The sequence below is a fragment of the Saccopteryx leptura genome, chromosome 3 (genome assembly GCF_036850995.1).
Source record: "Saccopteryx leptura isolate mSacLep1 chromosome 3, mSacLep1_pri_phased_curated, whole genome shotgun sequence".
Classification (NCBI taxonomy): Eukaryota; Metazoa; Chordata; class Mammalia; order Chiroptera; family Emballonuridae; genus Saccopteryx; species Saccopteryx leptura.
In genome coordinates this window covers 143,524,651-143,551,963 of record NC_089505.1, presented here as the reverse complement: position 1 = coordinate 143,551,963, position 27,313 = coordinate 143,524,651, and the positions used below count along the sequence as shown (strand labels likewise).

The following is a 27,313-nucleotide window of genomic DNA, read 5'->3' as shown; positions in this document are numbered from 1 at the left end:
ATCACCCTAATATATTCAATAAAAATTAAATATATTCCATGAAAAAACAGAACTAAGTTGTAACAGATACATAAACATATTTAGAAGTCAAGGAACTTATTTCAAAGGACCCTTCAAAATGTAACTTTGTATAAAAAATTCATAGAAATGAGTATGTTTTACAAATTTCAAATGTATCACATTTTTTCTTTATTAGAATGTTTTTCTAATTAATATTTAAGGCAATATTTTATAGAAAGGCATAACTTTACATTAAGTAATTCTTGTTTTTGGGGGGGGGTAAAAAAACTAATTGATTGCTCTTAATAAAGTCACAAATTTAGAAGTGAATTCATTTACCTTAAATCAATCGAACATTTCTTCATAGCCTAAAATTTATTTAGTTGGTATTATATTAAAAATATCAATAATTTAAAAGAAACATTTTAATTTTCATTAAAAGAGTATAGTCTGTCAGAATTTAGAGTGCTTTCATATTAGTAAAATGAAATTCATTTTTTTAAATAGACATCTTTTTAAAAATAGAATATGTAATAGATGTTAAATTCATAGCATTCAACTGCCTAGACAGTCAAATCAAAGTGGAAAGATAAGGCAATTGTCCAAAAACTTAGACCAAATAAAAATTCAGGCCAAACAATGAAATAAGAAAGAAATGCATTTTGGGCTTCTTTATTATTGGCTTGCTCCATTAACTGAATTTATTGGAATAGGTTCTTTTTCCTATTTCTTTCTGCTCGGGTGTAAAAGGCTCCAACCATTTCAAGGGTATGGTTTTCCTGACAGTTTGGGAGCCGAAAGATCCAGTTCCACTTCTGTTTCTCTCACAATCAGCCGTGTGCCCTTGAGCAAAAAAAGCAAACTTAGCTGGGTGCAGTTCCGTCTTTTATAAAATAAGACCTTCTCAAGAACACTCCATCTCTGAAGTGTTATGAATAATGGAATAGTAAGATTACAACTATGTGTATGTTGTAAAACAGAGCAATTGCAGCTGTGTGTGCATGTGTGTGGTATGCCCAATGTTCAACAATATGGTATTACCCTGCAGACATTGCTAATATTTTACAATCACTGAAAGTTAAATAAGTATTTGATTTAATTACAATAACTTATAATTGTTTTATGAAATTAATCACACTTGAAGTAAAGTGGGAAAGAAAAATTTTCATGCCTTTAATTACACAAACTCAGAATAACACTGGAGTAAATATTTAATGTGATATCAGTGCTCAAAATATGTGCTCTGAGGTACATCTCCATCATATGTGACTGTACAATGCTTGCTTATAGTAAGAACTGTAATGGTGAATACTTTATATGTAGAACACTTTAGGCAGTTACTATTCAGGAAGTCTAATCACTTGCACTTTTAAATTTTTTAGTTACACCATTTGTGTCATATTAATTTCTTTCAATTTAGCTGATACATTTTTGCTTTGTATCCATTTCTCACCTTTTTATTGCAACAAATGTCTTTATAACACTTAGGCACTGTCTCAATAAGGTTCATTTCTTGACTTTCCTTCTATTACCAAGTAATCTGATACTGCAGCCAGTCAGCCATAAAGTATTTTGCAACTATACAAAAGTATCTTTATCTCTTTAATATGATAATAGCCTAAATAGCTATAATATTTTTTCTCTTTGAATTAAATCAAATAGCTCTTTTACAACATATTTTGCCGATCTTTACTTCTGCTACCTATGTATTCCACAGTACCGCCTTCTCTTCCTCCCTATGCAAACCTCATAATGATAGTGATTGTACTTAAACTGTTTTTTTTCTTTTAGGCCAGTTAGACAGTCAAATCATTTGTTCTCATATTATTGCACCTCTTGAATAGCACAAAATTTAATTCTATCTGAACACATACATGCCCCCCCACACATACACACATTTATTTGTATTCTACAATTTGCTTGTTTTAATTTAACACATTTGTTATGCTACTACCCAGCACATGGTATCACTATCTGCTGCTGTTCAGTATGCACTCAGCCTGACTGAACTTCATGCAGAGCAAAAATATTCTGGCACGACCAAAGGAATGACATCTTTAAGAACCCAGTAAATTAATTCCTTAAACAATGTAAGCACCTACTCCACTGTTAAGATATTTAAACAGATCATGTCAATGCTAGTGTAAAATTCAATAAATACTTCATATTTGGTAACTTCTGTTGCTTTCATGTGTATTTAAGTAAAATAATATTTTGTATAGAGATTTTAAGTAATTTAACAAACTGAACAATGGAACGAAGATGAGTGTATACATGGAATCCTTTGGGTTATTAAATTCATTTAATAATTTTCCTTATGCCATTGAATAACAAATGGTAATTTTTCTATTTAATAACTTAAATAGCATATATGATAACTCTCCAGAGGCTTATATATCAAACATGTCACTATAGTTTCAAACTAGATATGACAGCTATTGACCCAAAACTTGCTTTATTGAAACCTCCTTTAATGTAATTTTATATGACAGATTCCAATAGCTTATTAAATGTTTGTGCCATGAATTAATTATGGCAGGGAGATAGGCACCAGTATTACTTATACTAATATTAAATGATGGTCACAAAATAATATGGTGCATTATTACCAAATATATAGATTACTTTAAAAAACTAGTTCAAAATGTTAATTTTTCTTTATTCTTTAGCAAATAATTTTAGGATCTACAGATTTCAGTCACTTAACAATCACCAATGTGTGCCTATAAAGGAAAGGGCATGGTATGAAGATAAAGGTACCAGAACCAAATCTGGATTTAAATTTTCAATACTTTTTAGCTATGTGAAATAGACTTGCCAATTGTTGCCTCTGAGTTCCGTTTTTAAATTTTCAAATAGATAATCATAGTTCTTAAAGCAGTGATCCCCAACCTTTTTTGGGCCACCGACAGGTTTAATGTCAGAAAATATTTTCACGGACTGGCCTTTAGGGTGGGACGGATAAATGTATCATGTGACCAAGACAAGCATCAAGAGGGAGTCTTAGACGGATTTAACAGAGGAAATCTGGTCATTTTTTAAAAATAAAACATCGTTCAGACTTAAATATAAATAAATCGGAAATAATGTAAATTATTTATTCTTTCTCTGCGGACCAATACCAAATGGCCCACAGACCGGTACTGGTCCGCAGCCCGGGGGTTGGGGACCACTGTCTTAAAGGGTTCATAAAGCACCTGACCCAGGGTTGGTGTTTAGTAACAGGTTGCTATGATTATGATTACCATTCATGCACTGACTGAAGAAAAGCAAGATGAAAAGGGATGAGTGCTGATCACAAGAGCCCATAGATTTCTGAGCATAACCACCAATTCCAAAATAGGAAATAGATATATTTAACTATTTAAGTGGCATATCTTAAAAATATAATATGCTATCACATATACAACCATACACGCACACAGACGTTATTATAGGAAAACTGATTTGTACCAAAAAGTTTATGATGCACTCTTCTAAAATGAACAAACCACTTTTTATGTCCTGCTTTGTCTTTTTATTTGCGATGCACTAGAATCACAAAATAGCACTTATCACTACCCCTACTTTAGAGCATTGAAAGAGCTTGTTGATGTTACCTGAGCCTGCAGGTGAGATCTAGAGGCGCTCAGGCTTCCTCACTCCTCTTTCACTGCCTCAGGATGAGTCACTAGAGTATTTTCTATAAAAACATGAACATTTCTAATCACGCACACCTGATTTATGAAACACGCCTAAAAGAAAAAACATTACCGATTTTGGCCATCATCTTTTAAACATAGTTGATTTATACAACTACTTTTAGTTCTGAGTTTTCATTTACAATTTAAAATTCAGTGTTTTAACATGTATGCAAAACATACTATCTCTGCATCTCCTTTCTGATTTTTGTGCTTTCTCAGAATAGAATTTAATTGCCATACTATGTGGCCAGATTGTATTTTAATATTAAAATTTCATTAAATGGAGGCATGACAAACCCTTCATTGAACAATGATGTGGCCCCTTGGTTACAGAGATTCAAAATGAAAACTCTTTAGAAGATCCTAGAAACATCTCCAATATGTCTTTCCTTGGAGATATATATGAATTACATACTTAACGGTCAGTTGGCTTGGCACAGACTGAAGGTGTGTTCTGTGTCTCAGATTTGAATTGTCCTTTCCCCCAAAGTCATCCTGCAAATTTACATGACTGACTGTCTCACCTCCAAAAAGAATGTGGGGGATACAAAGCAGTTACTATTACCAGAGAGAACAAAATACTCCAAACAGTATCTTTTATTAATGGTGTACTTGTTATAATTATACTCAAGGAACAGCCTATATTCTTTAAGTAAGTAATTTTCCAAAATTTATGAAATAATTTATGTGAAGGAAAAAATTGTGATAAGAATCCAGAAATAACTCAGGTGGTAACTGATCAATAGTCATTAATCTGTGTACTCTGTTCATTTGGGTATGGAATGAATCATTGAATCATGGAATGTGTAATGTACCTTTATTTTGAGGCTGCAAATATCAGGAGATAAAATTATAATTTAAACTGATTTTGATGCATCAATTAAAACATCACTTATCTTCAAACTTTCAACTATTCTAAAAAGTGGACATTTTATTCTGTGATTAAAGAAAACAGGATTTTAGATCAAGTATTTCCATTGACTATATACTAAAAATAGATCTAAGAAATGTCCCTGAGAATTAAATTATCACCAAGTAGATCATATATTTAATGACTTTCATAAGTGATAAAAATTTATAGTAATATTAACTGTATCTCCACAAGTTTTAAAAATCCAAAACAAATAAAACTGTAGACACACAAGAAACACTGTAAGCTATGTTTTGTATTTTTAGAGGACACAGAAAAATTAAAAGCTTACAAAAGAAACTGGAATGCTATTTTAAGAAAATTTTAATACCGGCCTAAAGTGGTACTAAAATTCTGAATAAAACATGGCTACTGTAATTAACTAGGTTTATTTCTTTAAGAAGTTGTTTCTAATTCTGAAGCTGCATATGTGCAGGGACACGTGATGGAAAAATGTAAGGGTTGCCATGGTAAGTACACATCTTTTCTTAGACAGTCAAGTATAAAAATAAAAATGTATAAAGAAATCTCACTTCATAATATGTCATGAAAATTGACTCTGCTTTCCCTAACACAACAAATTAGTATGATGCAATGCATCAGATGACAGAAATAGCCCACATTTAAAAAACTTCAGCCCATTAAGATGGCTTATAAAACAGGGAGTAAAAATAAATTAAGAAGTCTCCAAGTTAGATAACTAATATAATGCTGGGTCTAGAACAAGTTTTACCTCCATTAAATTAATAATCACATCCTAGGACATTCCACAGGCCTGACACATCTCCCTAGGAGTCCATATGCAAACACAGCTAAGTATCACCCTCTATATATTTTAGTCCTGTGACTCTTATTTTTAAGGAAAAATGAAATAATTCCTACATCTCTACTTTCTCATTCTGTCCCGGATCGATAATTTTCCCAGAAGCCGGGATTTGACTCTGCTCTACTGTCTTTTGCAGAAAGATCCTGTGGTGGTTCTCTTAAGAGTCTGTGAAGTCAGCTCAGCGATGCCTGGATGGAGGCGTAACACTTGAACTGGGGTGGTGGCAGAATCTGTTGCGAATCGCAGCAGGTTCTGAGGCGCTGGAGAACCCACGTGCTCAGGGGCTGGAGAACTTTCCCACCACAGCTCCTGGAAGGAACGCCTCACTTTTACATAGGGAGCTGGCTAGGACGAGGGGCGGGGAGGGAGCTAGCCAAAAATAGAGGAGAGGTGGGCAGTAGAGAAGGTTCAAGCCCTTCACAGGTACCTATCTACCTAGGATTCTCTACCCTCTATTCCCCCCTCAACCCCCTCCGCACGCCAATTTTAATATTTTCCCCTCTTTATAGGAGGACTTAAGCAACTGGGATGCTGAGCATCTCATAGGCTCAGCCTGGAACAAAGAAAATCCAGTTCCTAATACTGTATCTCTCCAGTTGGAGAGATCACGTGTCCTGCTTTCGCTGGAATGCACTCTTCTCGCCCACGCTATAAAATCTCTATTGTGCTTAGAAATTTTGTCCAGATAAAAATATGCTCATATACTAATTTCTTTACATCCATCTAGAACCACAATGCGACAAATACAGGTACACATATTTACGTGCTGACCTAGTTACCATTGCAGGTAAATTTAATGTGTTGAAAGTGTACTGGGAAAGTAATCAAAAAGAGTAGGTGTAGGACCTTTATGTCTCACTGCCCCTCCCCCCCTTTTATTCCTTCTGAAGAACTTCGAGAGGAACGTGGGAGCCGTGGGAGTCGCAGATGGTTCCCTTCTGAAGCCGATTCCCAGGAGTTGTGAAAGTGACCCCTTCCCTCCTCTGCCCGGCGCTGCGCCCCCTCGCCCGGCCCACAGGCTTTGTGACTTGGTGGGGAGGAGACAGTGAGAGAGAGGGCGGAGGCGGGCCCTTTATTCAGTCCTGATGGGCAGAAGTAGTATAATGGAGCAACGCCGCAGCCATCGCCGTTATTATGAAGTCACACATAAAGGCATTCTACACAATCCCCATCCCCTTACCCCTGTGCTCACTCTGCAAACCACGAAGACGAGAGACCTTCGGAAGCCGATCTATTTGCCCGTGAACTGCGGTGCCATGATTTCCGTGAGGTTAACGTGCCTCCTTCCCTCTTTGCCCGTAGGATCCGAAACTAGTCCTGGATCCTTAATGACTCTAAGAGGAGGACACAAGATGCTGAAGGGGGCCCGGCAACGGAATGGAGAATAGAGCAGGCTCGCCAGCTTCGCCGCGCAACACAAAGGACATGTGTGGGCAGGAGTTGTCTAGCTCAGGGGAGGAAGGCATGGCTTTCCCTGACTCCAAGGGAGAGCTTTTACTCCATTGCTCCCCACTTCTTTCCGTCCTCCAGTCTATCACACTCTTTCTTTCCACCCCCAAACCCCACCCTTTCCCTCAATCCTCTGTGGCATAAAGATCTTCCAATTGTATTTTCAAACAAATAGACATCAAACTGTAATCCAACATGTACCTCCAAGATAAAGGGACAAATGAGATCTGCCACAAGTGTGTGTGTGTGTGTGTGTGTGTGTGTGTGTGTGTGTGTGTGTGTGTGTGTCATGATCAAAAAAAGAAAAGAAAAGAAAAGCGCTTCCCCCTCAGACACCTCGGGGAAAAGCTTCCTGAGATGCCCATGGTGATAAAGAGCAGCTAAGACTACCCTCAGCTGGACCAGCGGTCCCAGCACGAGCGCCCAGCGCTCTCTCTTTACATTTCCTTTCTGCAGTAATGTAACCTTTCGGGGTCTCCAGCCCAGGCTGCTCGGTGCTCCGTCGCACCCCACACAACTAGCACCCCATTGCCAATGCCCTCCAGCCTGCCACATCCTCGCCGCCTCCGCGGGCCACGGCGAGAGCAGCTCCGGAGAGCCCCGCGCCAGAGGCTGCTCTCCCACCCCCGCCCCCGCCGGGCGCCGGGGTCCCACACCTCCCGCCGTCTCTGCCGCCGTGCCCACCCGCGGCAAGAGCCCTCGCGGTCCCCTGGGCCACCGAACAGGAGCGCCGTACTCACATTGCCGGCAGGAGAAACTGCCCATGAGGTTCCGGAGACTGGGAATCGTGCAGCTGCCAAAGGTTATTCCTTAAAGTGTTCGGGGTCCGCAGTGGAGTGGGCGCCCGGATCCTCGGAGGGGGTACGGCAGAGGACGGAGGAGGAGGACGACGAGAAGAAAGAGGGGATTCCTGGCAGGTGCCACGTTAGACCATGATGCCGGTGCCCTTCAGGTGGACGGCTGGAGAGGTTCCGGCGGGAAGCAGAACAGGGGAAGCCCGGAGCGCTGACGGGGGCGGCAGGACCGCATCCACTCCCCAGCCTCCGCCTGCCGTGCGCGCCGCGCTAGCGACCGCAGCAGCGGCGGCGGCGGTGGCGGAGGCGCAGAGCTCCCTCCCCGCCCCCAGAAGGCTCCACAGACAATAAATCCTGGGCGGAGAAGAGATGAGCATAAAAATCGAATCGTGCACCCAACTCTGTAACAGCCTCCTGCCCGCTGCCTCGCCTCTCTGTTGGGCGAGGATCCCTGGGGACCCGGGTGCGGTGGGCGGCTCGGAGGGGCCGTGCGCTCCCGGGGCTGCCAGCGATCGCGGCGTCCCGACTGGGCTGATTTAGGTCCCCTCCGGCGAAAGCCCGCTGTCCGGGGGCTGCGTGTCCGTGGCTTCGAGCCCGGGGTTCGCCCGGAGTGGGGTCCTCCTCGGTGCAGCGGCTCCGCGCACAGGTGCCAGGATTGGCAGGCGAGGAGGCGCTGCTCGTGGCTCTTGGCTGCGTCTCCCCGCTCTCCCCGCCCCCTCTTTTTTCCCACCCCTTTTTCGACGACACCAGCTGCAGCTGCTTCAAAGTGTGAAAAATGTCAAGGAGATTTTTCCAGCGACCGGAGAGGGTGACCACGTTCACAGCTCTGGGCCCCTTTTTGAGATTCTCTCTTGCCCCTCTGACCTCTACTAGGGCTCCCCCAAAATGTAAGAAGAGAAATCCCAGTCCGGCGGAGAACTGAAATGCTCGCCTTCTCTCCGCTCAGTCACAGGCTGCTTTGAGAGAACGGGGCAAACGGGCCGAGCTCTCTGGGTTCCTTCTGTCGCCCCCGGTGCGCGAGGCAGGTGCTGGAGGCGCAGCGCCGGGCGGTGCGCGCCTGCCGGGCTCTCCCGCTACCTGCCCGGCCCCGGGCGCTCGCGCGGCGCACGGTCCCGCAGCGCCGGCGCCTCGGCGGCAGGAGCGGCTCTCGGCCCCTGCGCCTGCTCGCGCGCCCCTGTTCCCGCACCGGCTCAGTGACGCTGCGCTTGAGACTCCGCAACCTGCCGCTCCTGCTATCTCAGCAAAGAGGCGGCCGGGAGCGCCTCCTCGGGGTTTCCTCCCCCGCCCGCCTTGCCTGCTGCAGGTTGTTGGCTGCCAAGGAGAAAAATCACTGCTTGCGGGTCTGTCGCTTCACATCAGTCAAGGCAGCGACCTTTGGGCCTGACGCGCGTTCCCTTCTCTTTGAGGGGCCGGCGTGGCTGCGCTGGGAGTGCGCAAAATGAGAAGGGGTTTCCCAACTGCCCTCCGTGCTTTCTCCGCTGCTCTCCCTGCCATGAACACTCTCACTCACACACATCTGCTCCCTCACATACAGGCACACACGGACACTATTCTCTTACACTTCTCTTTAAACTCTCATAAGCAGCCATATATTAAGAAACGTAATGATGAAGTTCGTACTATATTTAGACTTCTTTTTTATTCTCTAATCCCATCTGCTGAATTCTCTCTTTAGAAAACGGTTTTATTGTCTGGGAATCATTGTTCTGGGGAGTGAATATAAGCTATAGGTTTTGCTTCCTCATTAGGGGAGAGAAAGAATATTCTGTGTAGTTCTACAATGCTAATACAGTCAGACTGCACGGCATTCGACTAACACTCGGGTGGATGTAAGACCACAGTTTCCTGGAGGGGGTGGAGCACTTGCTCACACTCTGATTTGTCATGTTAAAATCTTCAAGGTCAAAAATCGTCTTTTCTGGCTGTTAGGGATTTTCTAGGAAGAGGTTTTGGAGACTGACACTTCATCAGTCGTGTACCAAGAATGAAAATCGTTTTTCTTTATCTGGCTAATGAAGGCGGGCTGACTTTTAAAGGCAGTCTCCCAGTACTTCCTGATTTTTGTGTAAACGGCAAAAGGAATGAGAGTATATTTTGAAAAGCCAAATCATTTTAAAATACCACTGAGAAAGGGTTCTAAAATGACAAGGAGATGAAAAAAAAATTCTAAAAGGACAAATTTTTAAACTGACCCCTGTGGAGCTTTATTTTTTCACCCCTAGTTTGTCCTTGTAAACATTCTGTCACATCTCAGTGTCCCAGTTGGGTGAAGTTATATGAAAACTTCCAGGTACAATTGAAAACCTAATAATAATAATAATCTGACATGTGATTGTTCAGTTGTAGAAATACTTTATAGGTTTCTAGTTTTGTGTGTGTGTGTGTTTGTGTTATTTTTTTTGGGGGGGGGATACAATTTACACAGAACTTTCAAATGCATTCTGTCATTCAATTCTTTCTGAGAATTATTTGGTGGATGCTGTTATCCACAGTTACAGGAAGGGCACAAAGGCTCAACTCAGAAAGGTGCTGAGTTGCCCTGCACTTGAACTCAGAATTTCATATTTTAACTTCAGTAGGCATTCCCTTCAACCAAAATATTTGACACAAATTATATTTAATACCACAGCCAGTTATAAATAACTGCAGATTTTTGAAAATATGCAACATATCTACCAATGGCATTATCTTCCATGTGTTAAGTGGATTTGTTTTACTAAGTGAAAATAAACTTATTCCTGTTCAATGGGAGAAAAAGATGTTTTTTGGAACCCTAAATTTAAAAACTGATAATTTCCCTATAATATATTTTAAACTATATGTTCTTCTTTCCTCTTTATCTTACTTTGGAACCACAATTTCAGGCCATAAAGATCCAGAAGGATAAAGGATTTTAAATATGTGCAGATGTGATGTAGTGCCTCTGGGTTTTAACAAACATAATTTTAGCATAAAAAATAAGAATAGAGAAAAGTAGTTTCTGTATAATAGGCTTTGGATACAATGGCCCAATTTTTTTTTTCTGAGAATTATGAATCTTGAACAAAATTTGGCCACCTTTACTTTTTAAACAATGAGGCTTATTAAAGGGATTTCAGTGGTTTCATAGAATTATGGAACTACTGAAATGCAAATGCAGGTGCTGTCTTTAGACTCCAAGTTGCCTTGTCATCAACCCTCTGGAAATACAGACGACTATCTGAAAATTGAAGAAAGATGAATGTTAAATATCTGTAGGCCGTCATTGAAGCAGAGGTCCAACACTAAAATCAGTAACAACTTTAAAAAATCAGATCAAGCCAGTTTTCATAGGTTAGCTGTTCAATTTGTACAGTTTTGTAAATTGTTAATCAATTACATTGATTCACACTACTAAAATTTTTGAAATGATAATCTGTTCCTAGGACAAACAGAACTAATATTTGAAATAAAAAAATAAGAGACATAAGGTGGTATTAAACAATCAGCTGCCAACTATAAATATATTCGTAGTCTTTGTCTTCGAAGGCCTGAAATGTCACTTTTGCCTTAAATGATTTCCTCTTTGGCAATTTCTAGTTAAAGTAAAACTCTGTATAGAAAACACAACAATTCTAGCTTTACTAACTGTTAATATCTTAACAGGATTGACTTAATTGGATATTAGTCTTTGGAGAAATAAAAAACATTGCTTAATTTTAATGTATGAAGACACAGTTCTGCAGATTTCATAGCTTGGTAGGACAGGATCACCATCAGTAAGATAATGTAGGTAGGAAGTGCTGCTTTGTTGTGGTTAGCTTTTGAAAAGCAGGGGAGAAGCTCTGAACAGGAAGTGAAACTCATTAAGATTCATTTTTAAATTAGATGGCTTTTTCTGGGAATCTAATCTTTCAGATTAACAATCTATTCTAGCTAAAGAGAATGTTTCTTTAATTCATTTCTATAATTATTTTTAAACATTAATTTTTATATTTAAGATATACAAAATACAATGAACAATGATGAGTCCACTGTACACTTAATATCCTAGCAGTCCTTGAAATTATTACACATTTTCATGTTGTCTACTCTGAGGGGTGTGAAATGGTATGTCATTGTGCTTTAAATACACATTTTCCTGGTTACTTATGAGACGAGTACTTTTTCATAGGTTTATTAACAATGCACATTTTCAATATAAATTGCTTGGTTTATATATTTAGTTTGTGGTTAGCCTGGGTTTTCTTAGGGGGGGGTGTTTTGGGTCCTAATCCCATGTCAGTTATAACTCAACTTTAGTTTTCACTCAATATAGTGTACTTTTTATGAAAATATATTTTAATTTAATATTGTCAACTTTGTCAGTATTTCTTTTATGATATGTGCTTTGTATTCAGTTTAGGGAAACTTGTAAATATATTTTTTTATATTGTATTCTAAAAGCTTTATAATTTAATCTTTTACCTTTTAGACATTAAACCATCTGAAATTGATTCTGTGTATGGTGTGAGGAAAAGGATTAATTTTCTTTCTATTTTATTTTTTTTTTCTCATAAGATAACTGATTGTACATACTACAGACTTTTCAATCATATACTATCCCATTGGTCAATTTTTGGCTTGTGTGTTTGGTTCCATCTGTTTCTTCACACTGTCTCACTTGAAAACTGTCATAAATTACTGTGGTTTCATAATTATCAATATTGATATATAATAAAACAAGGCACCTCATCTTCTCTGTCTTCAAAATGTCTTTGATTTTTCTTTATCTTTTATTTTGGAGCTATTAATTTTTAAGCATGATTAGATCCATTTGGATCCTTTAATTTTTTCCATACACACGTCTTGAAAACAGAGTGTGAAATCACAAGAGCTTGTTCTATCTAGTGTTATATTTAATTGGCAATGTTCTCTCATAAACAGTTCAGACTAAATTTATCACATCCATATTCCAACAGGAAGATTGTCATAGATAAAATTTGAGTGAAAAGATTATCTAAGAAGTATTAAATATCTTTGTAAAAAGACAATATAAATTAGTTCACTAACATATTATAGTGTAAAATATAACCACAAAAAATGTCACATATCTAAAGAAACCTTGAGAAAAAAAACAAAGTAGGAGGTATCACATTCCCTGACATTAAACTATATTATAAGACTATAATAACCAGAACAGTATGGTGTTGGCAGAAAAACAGATATTATTGAGCAATGAAATAGAATAGAAAGCCCAGAAATAAATCTTCATTTATATTATCCAAGATCAATGAGGAATTGGAGTTGCGACAGTCTCTTCAATATGTGATATTGCAAAAACTGGACAGATACATGCAAAAAAGTGAAATTGGACCACTTTCTTACATTATATACAAAAACAAACTCAAAATGAATTAAATACTTAAATGTATGACTTGAAACCATAAAACTTCTCAAAGAACACATAAGCAGTAAACGCTTTGACATGGGTCTCATCAATATCTGTTTGGATATGTTTTCTTGGACAAGGGCAACAAAAGCAAAAATAAACAAATTTGAATACATCAAACTAAAAAGTTTCTGTATAGTGAAGAAAACCATCAACAGAATGAAAAGACAACCTACCAAATGGGAGAAGGTATTTACCACTGTTGCATCTAATAAAGGGTTATTTTTTAAATATACAAGGAATTCATATAATTTAACATAAAAAAAGAAGAAAGAAAATTCAAATTAAAAATAGGCAGAGTGAATGTAAGATACTATAACATATTTTTAGAAATATTACTGACAGTATGAAAAGTATAGACATACACAAATTTAATAGATAGTAACAAAAGTCCCTCCCTCTCTAATGTTAAACTAATTTATGTTGCCACCAACTGTGTATCAAAATTTTTATTTTTCACATCACTGCTAACCTTAGGTATCAATTGTTGTTTAAACCTTCCCAACCTAATAGACAAGCACATTTCATTATTTAATTTATACATCTGCAATACATATTAAATTGAATTTAACATTAACCTTTTTATGAAAGTTTGAAGTGCAGATGACCTACCTTATTACACCTATAATTGGCGAGATGGTCTTGTTTCATCATAGTGTTTATTTGCGGCAAGAAAACAACCAGAAATGAGGTAAAATTACAGAAATCAAAGTCTTCCTTATAGAAAATAATTTTTAGTTAAGTGCCATGAAACGATGGTACAAGGAAACCTTATGGAAGTTTTTTTGATTCATTTCATATCCATACAATCCCAAACCCAAGGTCCTTCTCTTTGCTTCTTTGAAGAAAAAGGTCACAGATTTGAGAATCTCTGATATCCTCCTGGATTTAAACCACATCAACAAACTAACCTTTACCCAGCTGACTTAAAGGGATAGCTTAGTGTTCAGACAGGAATTTGGTATTACTTAGATATAGCCAAAGGGTTTTTGATAACCTTATTCTTCCCATCAGACACTGACAGTTCACATTGTGTAATCTTCAACTCAATAACATTTTCTTAGTTTTGTTGCTTGAAAATGTCATAGACCAGTGTCTGAGAGCTGGGGTTACTTCATAAGAAAAAAAATACATACAGCTTACTGTCACTCACTTGTTTTCAGCTTGATATTTGATTTCAAATAAAAACAGATCGTATTTCATTCTCAATAGTACTTTGTCCTTGTACTACAAAATATTTTAAAATAATAGGTAAGAATATGAGAGTTTTGAATAGATAATATAAAAATCATTATGAATGAAATTTACTTACAGGATAAACCAGTGAACATAGTTTTAACTTTCATTATATACATAAATACTAGATCAGGATACAGGTACTAACAACATACTTTATAATATTAAAAATGTATCTAAAATGACCAGGAAGATTTTAGCATTGCTGTTTAACTTTTATGTATTGTAGATCTCTAAATATGTCACTATATATTCCTATTTCTCTAAAGTATACATGTGGTTAATTTAAGATTTTCATGCTTATGGTAACATTAAATTTAAAGAGATCAGTTTACCTCCTTGGAACTAAATTAAAATTTTAAATAGGTAACAGAATTATTATACTAAATATTCCTTAACTTAAAATTGAACTGCCTGCTAATATTACCCACAATGTGTGTTAAAATATCTTTGTAGCCAGTAATCTATACTCAAGCAATTAAATTAATTTTAAAATATTTTTACTTCCAACACTGTATTTTCTATGTCCGTAAATATGCTTATGTTTTAGAAAACTGTGGTCAAAATGATTATTTAGGGCTTCTTGAGTTCTGTTTTAAAATTCTGCTTCTACTGAATATATGGTTAATGGTAAAAAAAATGAAGTTTAGCACATTTAAGGAATACTTGCTCTGTGCAAAACATTTTAAGTACAGCAGAGAATATAAATATGCTTCCTGACTGTCAGGGACCAGCATGAGCATTTAAATTTCTTAGAGTATAGTGAAAAGGGAAAAAACTTCATTTACCTGATATTTATTCAACAATCTATATGGTTGATGGCAATATCTGTTACCTTGCCCAGTGTGATACCAATAATTCTTTGCATCCAGAAAGTAGGCTCCATTTAAATATTTTTTTCCAGGAAAGGAGTTCATTATTTCTACTTCTAGACTCTGATGAGTGGCAACTCCAAGCGCCCAAAGCCTTAAACTTGCATAACATATTTCAGGCAAGGTAAATCAAAGTGCAACACAGATAAACTTTTCAACATAGGCAGAACAGCTACATGTGCCCTTGTTCATCCTGTTCCCCATCCTTGTCCTTTCCTCACCACATAGCAGAGCAGTCCAGCAACTCTTGTCTTTTGCTTCTAAATTCCCAAGGCTTTCCACCAGGCAGATAAAAAAACCAAGTCTTGGGTTTGAGGAACATCAAGTCCAGAGAGCTCATATAGATGTTTTTGAAAAACTCCTAACAAATGACAAACTATCTCCTAACACACTCCCAATAACACATAATAATATACTTCTTTCCAGAATCATTGAAAATAAGGACATGTTATTACTAATTTGCTTTCCCAAATGGTCTATTCCATCTAAATGAGTCAAACAACATACAGAAGAGTGTTTACCTAGCATAAAGAAGGTGTGGATGAATACAGGTGTAGACTGCAATCCTTTGAAGTATATTCAACCCAGTAAGGGGGAAGGTAGAAAAATATATATGAATCTCTGAATTTATTTATAATTCTCATTGTTTTCTAGGATGTGATAGTTCATGGTAGCTGGATGAGTTTATTATCATTATTATTATTTATGAGAATTGGCATAGACAAGGGTATAAGAGCTTAGGGTAGAAGCTCATACTGGATTGATTATTCTGCAAAATAAAGTGGGCAGTGGCCAGGCAGGCAACTGACGTGTACAAGAAATCTAAGAGAAAGGCAGGGGTTAAGATACTATTGGACACTGTTCGTTGCAGAATTATTGAAGAGATCCTAGGGAATGAGATAGTTGTTGAGATTATGCGAATCAAATGCCAAAATGTGATTCAGTCCCGTCAATCTCAAATCTTTACAGAAAGGGCTAAGCTGAGGAAATGCTTATATTTCTTATAACAGGCAATAAAGGAACCAATGGCCACATACCAGCTTCTGGAGTGGAGGAGACAAAATCAGCTTAGGACAGCGTTTTTCATAGGGTACTGTGACACACTGGTGTTTCACAAGAATTTTTAAAATATACATATACAATACCTGACCATTTAGTCAGGGGCACTGACCTCTTTTCCCTTAGATTGTCAAATAACAAAAGGCCAACAGCCAGCACAAGATTAGCTGTCTGGTGTGAATGAATCAAAATTATAACTATTGTTTTGGTCAAGTTGGCAATATATATATATATATATATATATATATATATATATATATATATATGTAATATTGGTGTGCCACAGAATTTCAGTAATTAGTTTAAGTGTGCCATGAAATGGAAAAGGTTGAAAATTGCTGCTTTAGGAGGATGCTTAGCTTACATATGGGCTAAAGACATGAAAAAGTAACTTATGACAGAACATGATCAGTTCCAAATGAATACTTCAACAAGAAGTATTTCTATAAGTTCAAAAACCAAAAAACTCAATAATACAGCCCTTTCCAGAAAAGGTATATTTTTCATAAAGGAGGGATGACTTCAGTGTCCTTGCTAATTTATGTTGCAAATCACCTACCGTCAGCCCTGGTGGGTTGACTCAGTGGTAGAACATAGGCTTGGCTTGTGCATGTCCTGGGTTCGATTCCAGATCAGGGCACACAGGAGAAGCAGTCATGTGCTTCTCCACCCCTCCCTTTTTTTCTCTCTCTCTTCCTCTCCTGCAGCCATGGCTGAATTGGCTTGAATGAGTTGTTCTTGATACTAATGATTACTGAGTGGCCTGCCTTAGGAACTAAAATAGCTAGGTTGTGGAGCAATAGAGCAACCTCCAGATTGGCAGAGCATCGCCCAATAGGGGTTTGTGAGTGGATCCAGGTCTGGGTGCATGAAGGAGTCTGTCACTCTGCCTCCTTTGCTCTCAATTTAAACAAACAAACAAACAAAAGGAAATTACCCACTGTCAAATGGTAACTCAAGCAACAGCCCACAAAGCTCAGAAGACCTTAAAACTTCTAAGAAAGAGTATGCACGTGTGCAAATATGGAGAATCCTTGTATCAGAATATATGTTTCAGAGACTATGAAAACGTTTTCCAGTCTTGGTCGTAGCCTGCGTAGTAGACATTAATTATGATTATTGCACATGTGGAAAAAGTATCTATCAGAGAAACTATTGTTAACCCCATTATAAAACTTTGACATAAAAGTATTTCCCTTGAAAAGTTTGGCTATGCTCAGTCTACATCATGGGACAGAAGACAAACTGGGTTCTTTTTTTTTTTTTTTTTTTAGTTCTGAACAATATATGCTGTCAACTTAGGATATGGTATTTTGAATTACATTCTTATAATTGATCCAAGCAACTATAAGTGCTGAAAAAGAAATATAAAAGGAGCCTTGAAATAATGCTTAATTAAAATAATTAGGTATTATTCTCACAACCATAATATCCTTGGACTATCTCTGAATAGTCCTAAGTCCTACTTATTCTCTTTACTTTCCCCTTAAAATACATTCACACATTCATTTTCAATATTACATCAGGTAACACTGGTGTCTTGGATGTTGTAAGGACATTTGTAGTTCCAGACAACATGGCGAAAATGAAATGTAAAAAGCCCTAATAACCTATACTTCTCCCTGCCATACAAAATTAATTAATAAGTACAAATTGCACATGATACACTGAAGAGGTGATCAGTAGGAAGTACACTGGGTATGAGATTAAGAACAAGGCATTAAAGTCAGGCAGTTTCAGGTTCAAATCCTGATTTTGCTAAACATTGTCGTTATATTGGTATTTAAAAAAAAAAAAAAACCAAACTTCTAAGTGCCTCAGTATCTTCATCTATAAAATAGAAATAATATCTACTTATCTTGACTTATGAATATCAAGTAAAATAATACCTAAGTGTTTAATATGTGCTTGACACACAGTAAAGGCTCAATAAATGATAGTTAATATTTGCCATATCATATTTAAATGTTAATTTAGTTTAGAAGCAAAACCAATCACTTTTATATGAAAAGCATTACAACTAAAATTATGACTGCCTTCTTTACTAGAGTATAATTTAGCTTTATGTGGACAGGGATAATGTCTATCGTATTCACCATTACATCCTCATTAAGTCTTGTCACATGGATGCCATTGAATTGTGTCTGTTGACTTATTGAATAAATGTGTACCATCTGAAAAACTTTAACAGAACATTAATAATCCAAATCAAAAATTTAAAACTACGTATCTGTACAGGGTTAATCAGATGTTTGGATTATGACTAAATAAAATTTGCTAAATTTCACCAATCCTACATTGGCTGATGTGAAGGTGAAGCCAAATTTGTGGCCATTTGTTTATAATAAAACACTAATAAAGGTCAGTTGAGTGATTTGAATTTTATTTTTATGGGCCACAATTTGTTCAATGAAATCTTGTAAAGTACAAAATGATGAGTAAGATTTAATCTTATGGTCTAATAGAGAAGGAAAGCATAGATACAAGAAAAAGAAAGATAAGGAACATTAAGGAAGTACCATTAAAGTACACCATGAGTGCTCAAGTAGTGCAATATTTATTATTAATTTAAAAAACTAATTAGTAGTAACTGACTAATACATTAGATAAATAAATCCTTATATGATTCACATGTCTGTTCTCCCATCATCTCTTGACTTTAGTCTTGACTCACTACCCTTCCTAACAATGCTATATAATAGAAAAGATTACTTCTAAATAGAGGAATCACTGAAAATTTAGAATATCTGACACTTGAGTAAACTCTTAAAGCTTGAGAAGGCAATTTGGAAAAAAATATAAAAATACATCTCAAAATTAAAAATATTATTTAAAAATATTAATTGACTTTACCATTTAATTAGAAGGAAATAACATCTATGTGACTGTGATTATTATTTTTTACTTTGAATGTGTTTTTCATTCCTGTGTGCTTCCAATTTTCCAAATTCTCCTCCATGAGCATGTGATATCACAATTGGCTCTATAACCATTTGCATTTTTTCTCTTCCAAACATTTTCCTCTAACTTCTTTATTCTCTGCATGTATTTTTTTAAACAGAAAAATATTTTATATCTTTGATTTTAAAATAAAATATATGTTCCAATTGTGGAATAGTATAAATAAGTGTGTCATTAGCACTACTGTTGCCTGTTTACAAAATCAGAATTGTGTTTTGAAATGTGATAAAATAAATTTCACTGTTTTGTGAGTTCCTTGACACCATGTACTTTATCTCTACACTGCCTGGCATGTAGCAGGTGCTCATTAACTCTTTGTTTAATGAGTATTTTTTGTATTAATATAGATAAATTATTGATTAGTGGAGAATGGAGAAGTTAATATAAATAGGGTTATGAAATTATTCACTTCTTCAACAAAAGCTGATTAAGTTTTAACAATGTTTAAGGAACTGTTCTTGGTACTAGAGAAATAACAAAATAAATAACTGTGCCCTCAAATGGATTCTAAGCTATCAGAAAATAAAACCATTGCATCAAATTTGTCTTGTTGTGGTGTTAAGAAGAAAGCACTATGAGAACAAATGACGAGAGTTTTTTCCTGATTGTAGAGTTAAACATTAATAAAAAAATACTCATCTAAATATGTCAAAGAGGATGCTCATTGTGGAATAAAGAGCACTCACACAGAGGAAGTACCGCAAAGATCTTCAACAGGAAAATTAAGATGAAAAAGTACTATTTTTCTGATAAGTTTTAAGCAGGATGTGGTAATGCACTGGAAACCTGCAGGAACAGAATTGGGGAATGAGGAGACTAACTGACATAATGGACCTGATTCTTTACATCATTATATTCTTAAGTCACCTAACACTATGCTTTACATTTCTATATGCTCAATAAATGTTAGTAGACTAAATTAATTAATTAATTAATCTTGAGAATAAAAGAAGATAATGCGTTCAAGGATACTTAATTGTGTCTTACTGTCTCAATATGTTCAGCTATTACATCTAATATGTCCTTAGCTCACTTATACTGTTGAACTGAGGATCAGTTCACTTTTAGGAATATACCCTAAGAACACCATAGAACTTGTTCCAAAAGGAGAAATGCACCCCCATGTTTATGGCAGCATTGTTCACAATAGCGAAGATCTGGAAACAGCCCAAGTGTCCGTCAGTGGACAAGTGGATTAAAAAGCTTTGGTACATATACACAATGGAATACTACTCAGCCATAAGAAATGATGACATCAGATCATTTACAATAACATGGATGGACCTTGATAACATTATACTGAGTGAAATAAGTAAATCAAAAAAAACTAAGAACAATATGAATCCATACATAGATGGGACATAAAAATGAGACTCAGAGACATGGACAAGAATGTAATGGTAACTGAGGGGGGTGGAGGGGGGCAGAAAGGAGAGGGAGGGGGTGGGAGAAGGGAGGGGCACAAAGAAAACCAGATAGAAGGTGATGGAAGACAATTTGACTTTGGGTGAGGGGTATGCAGCACAATCAAATGTCAAAATAATCTGGAGATGTTTTCTCTGAACATATGTACCCTGATTTATCAATGTCACCCCATTAAAATTAATGAAAATAAAATAAAATTCTTTTCCAATTTAAAAAATAGAGAGATATTTAAAAGAAAAAGTAAAGCATCTCTCTTTCCTTCTTTCTATCCATGTAAGTTATAACTGTACTACTGTACTTCATCAGATTCTCATTTTAAGTGTATGCCATTTCTATTTTTTACATTAAAATGTCATTTTTTAAAGAAATAGACATTATCTGTTCAATCACAAAATGTTGAATCCACTGGATTAGCTCACTTTTTCTATCACAGGTCATTGATTTATAGAGATTGATTTCCATACTTGTCCTTCCCTTATTTTCTTGATTTGTACTAACCACCCACTTGTCTTCAAAAGGAGATGAAAATAACTCAATTAGAGAGTTAAATGGTAGATTTTGGTAGGAGTAAAGTTTTTTCAGGGAAACAGAGTTAAATGATATCTCTTATAGGAGATGATCAGAGACAGATACTATTCATCATCTATGCTCAGCCATGATCCTTTTCTTATTTGTCAAGAGATCCCACATTGTAGTCAGATACTGAGCATCAATATAAGGAAAGGTAGAGAAGGATGGCTTTTCAATCATGATGGCACTTTGCCCATGCCTGGTTTTGGTTTTCCATAAATTGAAAAAATAAAATAGCCTGCTATGATTTTCTGAGAGAACATCTTCCTTTCTGATACAAAAGATAGAAAAAATAGATATTTTTAAAAGCTTGTGACCTCCATTGCTTCTGACTTTGAATGGTGTACATTGAGGAAATCATGTGAAACTATGGCACTAATCTTTGGACCATGATGAAAAGCTAAGAGAATCACTGACATGCTGACCTAGCACTCTAGTATCATTCACCTGTTGAATTAATCCTGGGGCCATCTAGCTTCAGATATTTTTATATTATAGAAAAAACAATTTTAGGTCACTTTTAGTTGGGCATTCTCTAATATGAAGTCAAAATCATTATGATTCATGGGGAATTGATGTGCATTTAGTTTAAAAACCTCAACTATATTGTTAGTTTATATTTTACACAATTGATATAGTATTCTGACCATACAGGGAACATTATATACAAAACAGAAACAGTATACTTTTTGAATAAAATAATAACATTCTTGAGTAGTCATCAATGTTATATTTTGTTTAGTATGATATACTCTAAAATAAAGTTTTCCAAAGTACTGAAAATATGAGAATGCATTTGTAAAAGCATGAGAAATTGTAGTTAGATAGCATTGTCTATTAGTGCAGCATCATAAATTTTTATTACTATAAAAAATATAAAGCCAAAGTTTTAAAAGTTCTTACCTGAGGCTGGAATCAATCATTCATATGGGTGAGAAGGATGTTCTAGACAATGAAAGAGAATGAACATCAGTCGCTCTGAAAATTATTCTTTATGGCAAGAATACAAGAGAGGAGGGTTAAAAATCTATACAATTCTACTTAATGGAAATTCTGATAATAAAAAATAGCTATCTTATGGAACTTAGCATGCTTTGGGCTACAGATATCAGAAAATATGACTCAAATTAGTTTAGCCAATAAGGAAAGTCACTGGCTCAAATAATAAAAGCTGCAGATGGAGAGAAATTCTCAGAATTGGCCTAATATCTCAACACCGTCATCAAAAACTCAAGGTCCTTTCTGTATTCTTACTCATAGGCACCTTGGATGATTGGATTGTTGCTAGTGGAAATTGAAGCCATATTCTTTCTTGTTTATATACAGAGACATATAACTGTAGAAGAAGAAAAGCTTTTCATTACTCTTTTAAAAATGTTAACAACAGCTTGAACAGATGGTGGCACAATGGATAGAACATTGGCCTAGGATACTGAGGACTCAAGTTTGAAACCCCAAGGTCACTGGTTTGAGTGAAGGCTCACCAGCTTGAGTGTAGGGTCACCAGCTTCAGTATGGGATCATAGACATGACTCTATGTTCGCTGGTTTGAGCCCAGAGATTGCTAGCTTGAAGCCCAAGGTAGCTGGATTGAACTCAAGGTTACTGGTTTGAGCAAAGGATCACTGGCTCAGTTGGAGTCCCCCAGTCAAGGCACATATGAGAAAGCAATCAATGAACAACTAAGATGCCACAACTATGAGTTGATGGTTCTCATCTCTCTCCCTTTCTGTCTGTCTGTCTGTCCCTCTCTCTCTCCTGCTCTCTCACTAAATAAATAAATAAATAATAATAATAAATAAAATGCTAAGAATAATTTTTCTAGAAGCTTCTATCAAACTTCTCTCTGGTTCTTACTGGCTGGAATTGAATCATTTGCCCATTTTTAATCAATTCTAAACAAGTAGGAATGGGACTTTTAAAACAATCAAGACTATCTCAGAACTAAGAGACAGGACATTTCCCCTGAGCCCTGTGAGCTGCATGGAAAGGGCTACTACTGTACCTGAGTGAAAGTGACGTTCTGATAGGAAGAAGGAAGTATACGGGTTAGAATAAGCAACATAAGAAGTCACTTGCTTCTTATTTACCAGGTTCTTACTATATTTATATATGGCAGTAACATTTTTTAAATTATTAAATTATTATATCTCTATATCAGATAGTAAATTTCATAGTAACCACTATTAGTGACCTAGTATATCTATCACCTTTGCTAAGTTATGTGTCATAACAACCCCCAAAATCTCAGTTCTTACACAAACAATGCTTCATTTTTTGTTCATGTTATACTCTCCAAGAGCTTTGTTCTATGTCTTTTTCATTCTAGTACCCAGGTTGAAAGCATATACCTGTCGTATTTGCAGATAGAAGGATTTCTTTTTTTCTAATGGCTGTCCCTTGTGTGTGTGTGTGTGTGTATTTGTGTGTGTGTGTGTGACATCTTTATCCATTTATCTGTTGATGGACATGTAGGTTGTGTACATATCTTGACTATTGTGAATATTGCTGCAATAAACATGTGAGTGCATACATCCCTTCAGTAACCTGTTTTCATTTCTTTTATATATATAACCAGAAGTGGGATTGCTGGATCATATGATAGTCTATTTTTAATTTTTTGAGAAGTCTCCATACTGTTCTCCACAGTGACAGTTTACAATTCCACTAACAGTGCACAAAGCTTCCCTTTTCTCCACATCCTCACCAGTACTTATCTTGTCTTCTTGATGATTGTCATTCTTACAGGTTTCAGGTGATATCTCATCTTGGTTTTGATTTACATTTTTTTGATGAATAGTGGTGTTGAGTGCCTTTTTATGTACCTGTTAGCCATTTAAATGTCTTTCTTTGAAAAAAAAATGTTTATTTAGATCCTTTGCCAATTTTTTTTATTTGGATTGATTTTTGTTTTGTTTTGTTTTATTGCCATTGAGTTATATGAGTACTTTATCTATTTCAGTAGTAACCCTTTATCAGATATATAAGTCTCCCATTCTGTAGATCTAATTATTTTTTTGATTGTTACTTTTGCTGTGCAGAAACTTTTAAGTTTGACTAAGTCTGATTTGTTGATTTTCTGTTGTTTGTGCTTTTGTTGTTACATCTATAAATCAAAATCATTGCCAAAACCAATGTCAAGAAGATTCTTTCCTATATTACTTCTAGGAGTAGTTTGGTTTCGGGTCTTATAGTTAAGCCTTTGATTTATATTGAGTTAAATTTTGTGGGCTGTATAAGCTAGAGGTCCAATTTTATGCTTTATCAGATTTTTTTCTGGGCTCACCTCCTATGAAGGGTTTTAAATTTTTTAAATTGAATTTATTGAGGTATAAATTCAAATGTGAAACTCAATAAAACATCATCTACACACTCTATTGTGTGTTCATTGCCCCAAGCAAAGTCTCTTTTGTCTCCACCCCCCCCCCCTTTGTTTTGTTTTTCTATGAGCATCCCATGAGCTCTGGGTTATGAAAATTTCCAAAGTATTGCTTTTTGTTGGGTTCCCTAGAATTTTGCATTCTTTTAGATTACAGCTGAGCTCTTCCAGCATGTGACCTTAGTACAGGCATCTGGGTTTCATATCCTCATCTTACTGAGGTCCAAAATCTCATCTCCTGCTTCCTATCATTTGTGAAAATCACAAACTTTAATTGGTTTGCACATGGCCCTGGTCACTGAGGATTGCAAGGTTGGTCCAGCACATCAGCCTCTGGTGTTAAAAATAGCTCAGTACTAGAGCATCAGCCCCATATGGGGGTTGCCAGTTGGATCTTGGTCTGGGAGTCTGTCTCACTATCTCCCCTTCTCTCATCTAAAAAAGAAAAAGAAAAGAAAAGAAATGGTATGTGCTTACTTTTTTTCTGTCAGCTAAAGTTTTTCATCTCTTTCATTTGAGGTTGATTATGTATTTAAATTTTGCTATCTTTCATCAAATATTTGTGTACATTTGGCAAAAGACTTTTCCATTCCAATACAATCTGCCATAATGTTGAAATTTTATTTTGACACATAAGACGTATTCAATTAACATCCTTTTAGTTTTATTATTGATAAAATAGGTAGATATGGAATTTTAGTGCTTAGGAAAGAGATCTTTATTCATTTACTTTATTCATTTACTAAGGATGTCATACATTTTCAACTTATTAGAGACTTCCTAACAACAACCATGGTAGGTAAACATCCTCATCTCCTTTTTATAGATAAGGAAATCAAATATAAGATTAAACAAATTACTCACAGGCAGTATATACAACAAGAATGATTATTTAAAACATTAACTCCAAATATAGAACTTTTTTTCCTAAGGCTAAATAAGTTTTAGTTGAGATTATCCAGACAACATGAGTGCATACTATGTAATGAAAGTCTGACTTGTTACCCTCAGTGAGTACAAACATTGATTGACTTACAACCTATGCAACTTATGACCATTCGACTTTATGACCACAATCGCTAGCCACAACTACTCCGCATCTGGCAGTGCAAGCATTGCCCAGCTGGGCATTAAGACAGTGTGTACCAGCTTCTGGCAGCATTACCATCTCCAGGTATACCATTTAAATTGTTATCCCAGACTCAGTACAGCAATTTGTGTTTTGTGTCTTGGATATTTTTCATCAAACCCCTCCCAAGATGTCTACCAAGAGGAAATTGTCTTTGCAAATATTAAACCAGTTGTACTGGCAATGCAATGTTTTACTTAAACCTGACAAATGTAAAAATAAGAAACAAAATGGTGTAGAGATGATACAAATGGCATAAAATGAACAAAGAAAATTATGATATATAACAATAATGAAAGAAAATTATAATAAAATATGACTTAAAGATTTTTATAACATCATTTCACAATACTGTACATATAACCTACTCAACTTACAACCAAATCGTGTTATAACCAGTCTGTCAGAACCAATCATGGTTGTAAGTCGAGCACTAGCTGTATTGTAATATCAGAAAGAAGCCAGAATTTCTGTCAGCTTTTTTGTGTGCTGTGCCAATTTTTCTTGTTCTTGAATTTAAAGTGTGGCCAAAGCTCTTAGGTGAAAGGTGAATACATGATAATCAACTACTTCATAAGAACTATATGGGAGAAAATAAATATTAATGAGTGATGATTTTGTGTTGTATGTCAGGAATTTAATCTTACTATCTTTTTTAAATTGACTTGACATAAACATGGGAACTATAATTTGGACTTAACCATACAAAAATTTATATCATTTCTTTTTGGAATACTAATAAAACTACATATGGTTTTAACAGATTTGCTATACTTTTGTCTATTGAAATTTAGCCTGTGGTCATTTGTCTGAGATAGCGAAGGCTATTTGTTTAATTAATACAGTCATATATTACCTGAAACAGTGTGTGTGGTTGTATACAAATACATATATATATATTATTTATATATATACACTATATATAGATAAATGTTTAAGTGTACAATTCAGATAACTTTTTTTTTTTTAATAATTTTATTTTTTTAATGGGGTGACATCAATAAATCAGGATACATATATTCAAAGATAACAAGTCCAGGTTATCTTGTCATTCAATTATGTTGCATACCCACCACCCAAAGTCAGATTGTCCTCTGTCACCTTCTATCTTGTTTTCTTTGTGCCCCTCCCCACCCCCTTTCCCTCTCCCATTCCCCCCTCCCCCCCGTAACCACCACACTCTTATCAATGTCTCTTAGTTTCACTATTATGTCCCACCTACGTATGGAATAATACAGTTCCTGTTTTTTTCTGATTTACTTATTTCGCTTCGTATCATGTTATCAAGATCCCACCATTTTGCTGTAAATGTTCCGATGTCATCATTTCTTATGGCTGAGTAGTATTCCATAGTGTATATGTGCCACATCTTCTTTATCCAGTCATCTATTGATGGGCTTTTTGGTTGTTTCCATGTCCTGGCCACTGTGAACAATGCTAAAATAAACATGGGGCTGCATGTGTCTTTACGTATCAATGTTTCTGAGTTTTTGGGATATATACCCAGTAGAGGGATTGCTGGGTCATAAGGTAGTTCTATTTTCAGTTTTTTGAGGAACCACCATACTTTCTTCCATAATGGTTGTACTACTTTACATTCCCACCAACAGTGTATGAGGGTTCCTTTTTCT

General features: G+C 36.2%; 1 protein-coding gene across 1 annotated transcript in view; it reads right to left on the bottom strand.

Annotated features, from left to right (window-relative positions):
• LRRC7 (leucine rich repeat containing 7) overlaps window positions 1–7,691 on the bottom strand; it is a 595,608-nt gene extending 587,917 nt beyond the window's left edge. The window contains exon 1 of the mRNA XM_066376553.1: window positions 7,609–7,691. Coding sequence (XP_066232650.1) covers window positions 7,609–7,610 — 2 coding nt within the window. The 5' untranslated portion in view covers window positions 7,611–7,691. The remainder of the gene's footprint in view (window positions 1–7,608) is intronic.
• Between the last annotated feature and the right edge of the window lie 19,622 nt (window positions 7,692–27,313).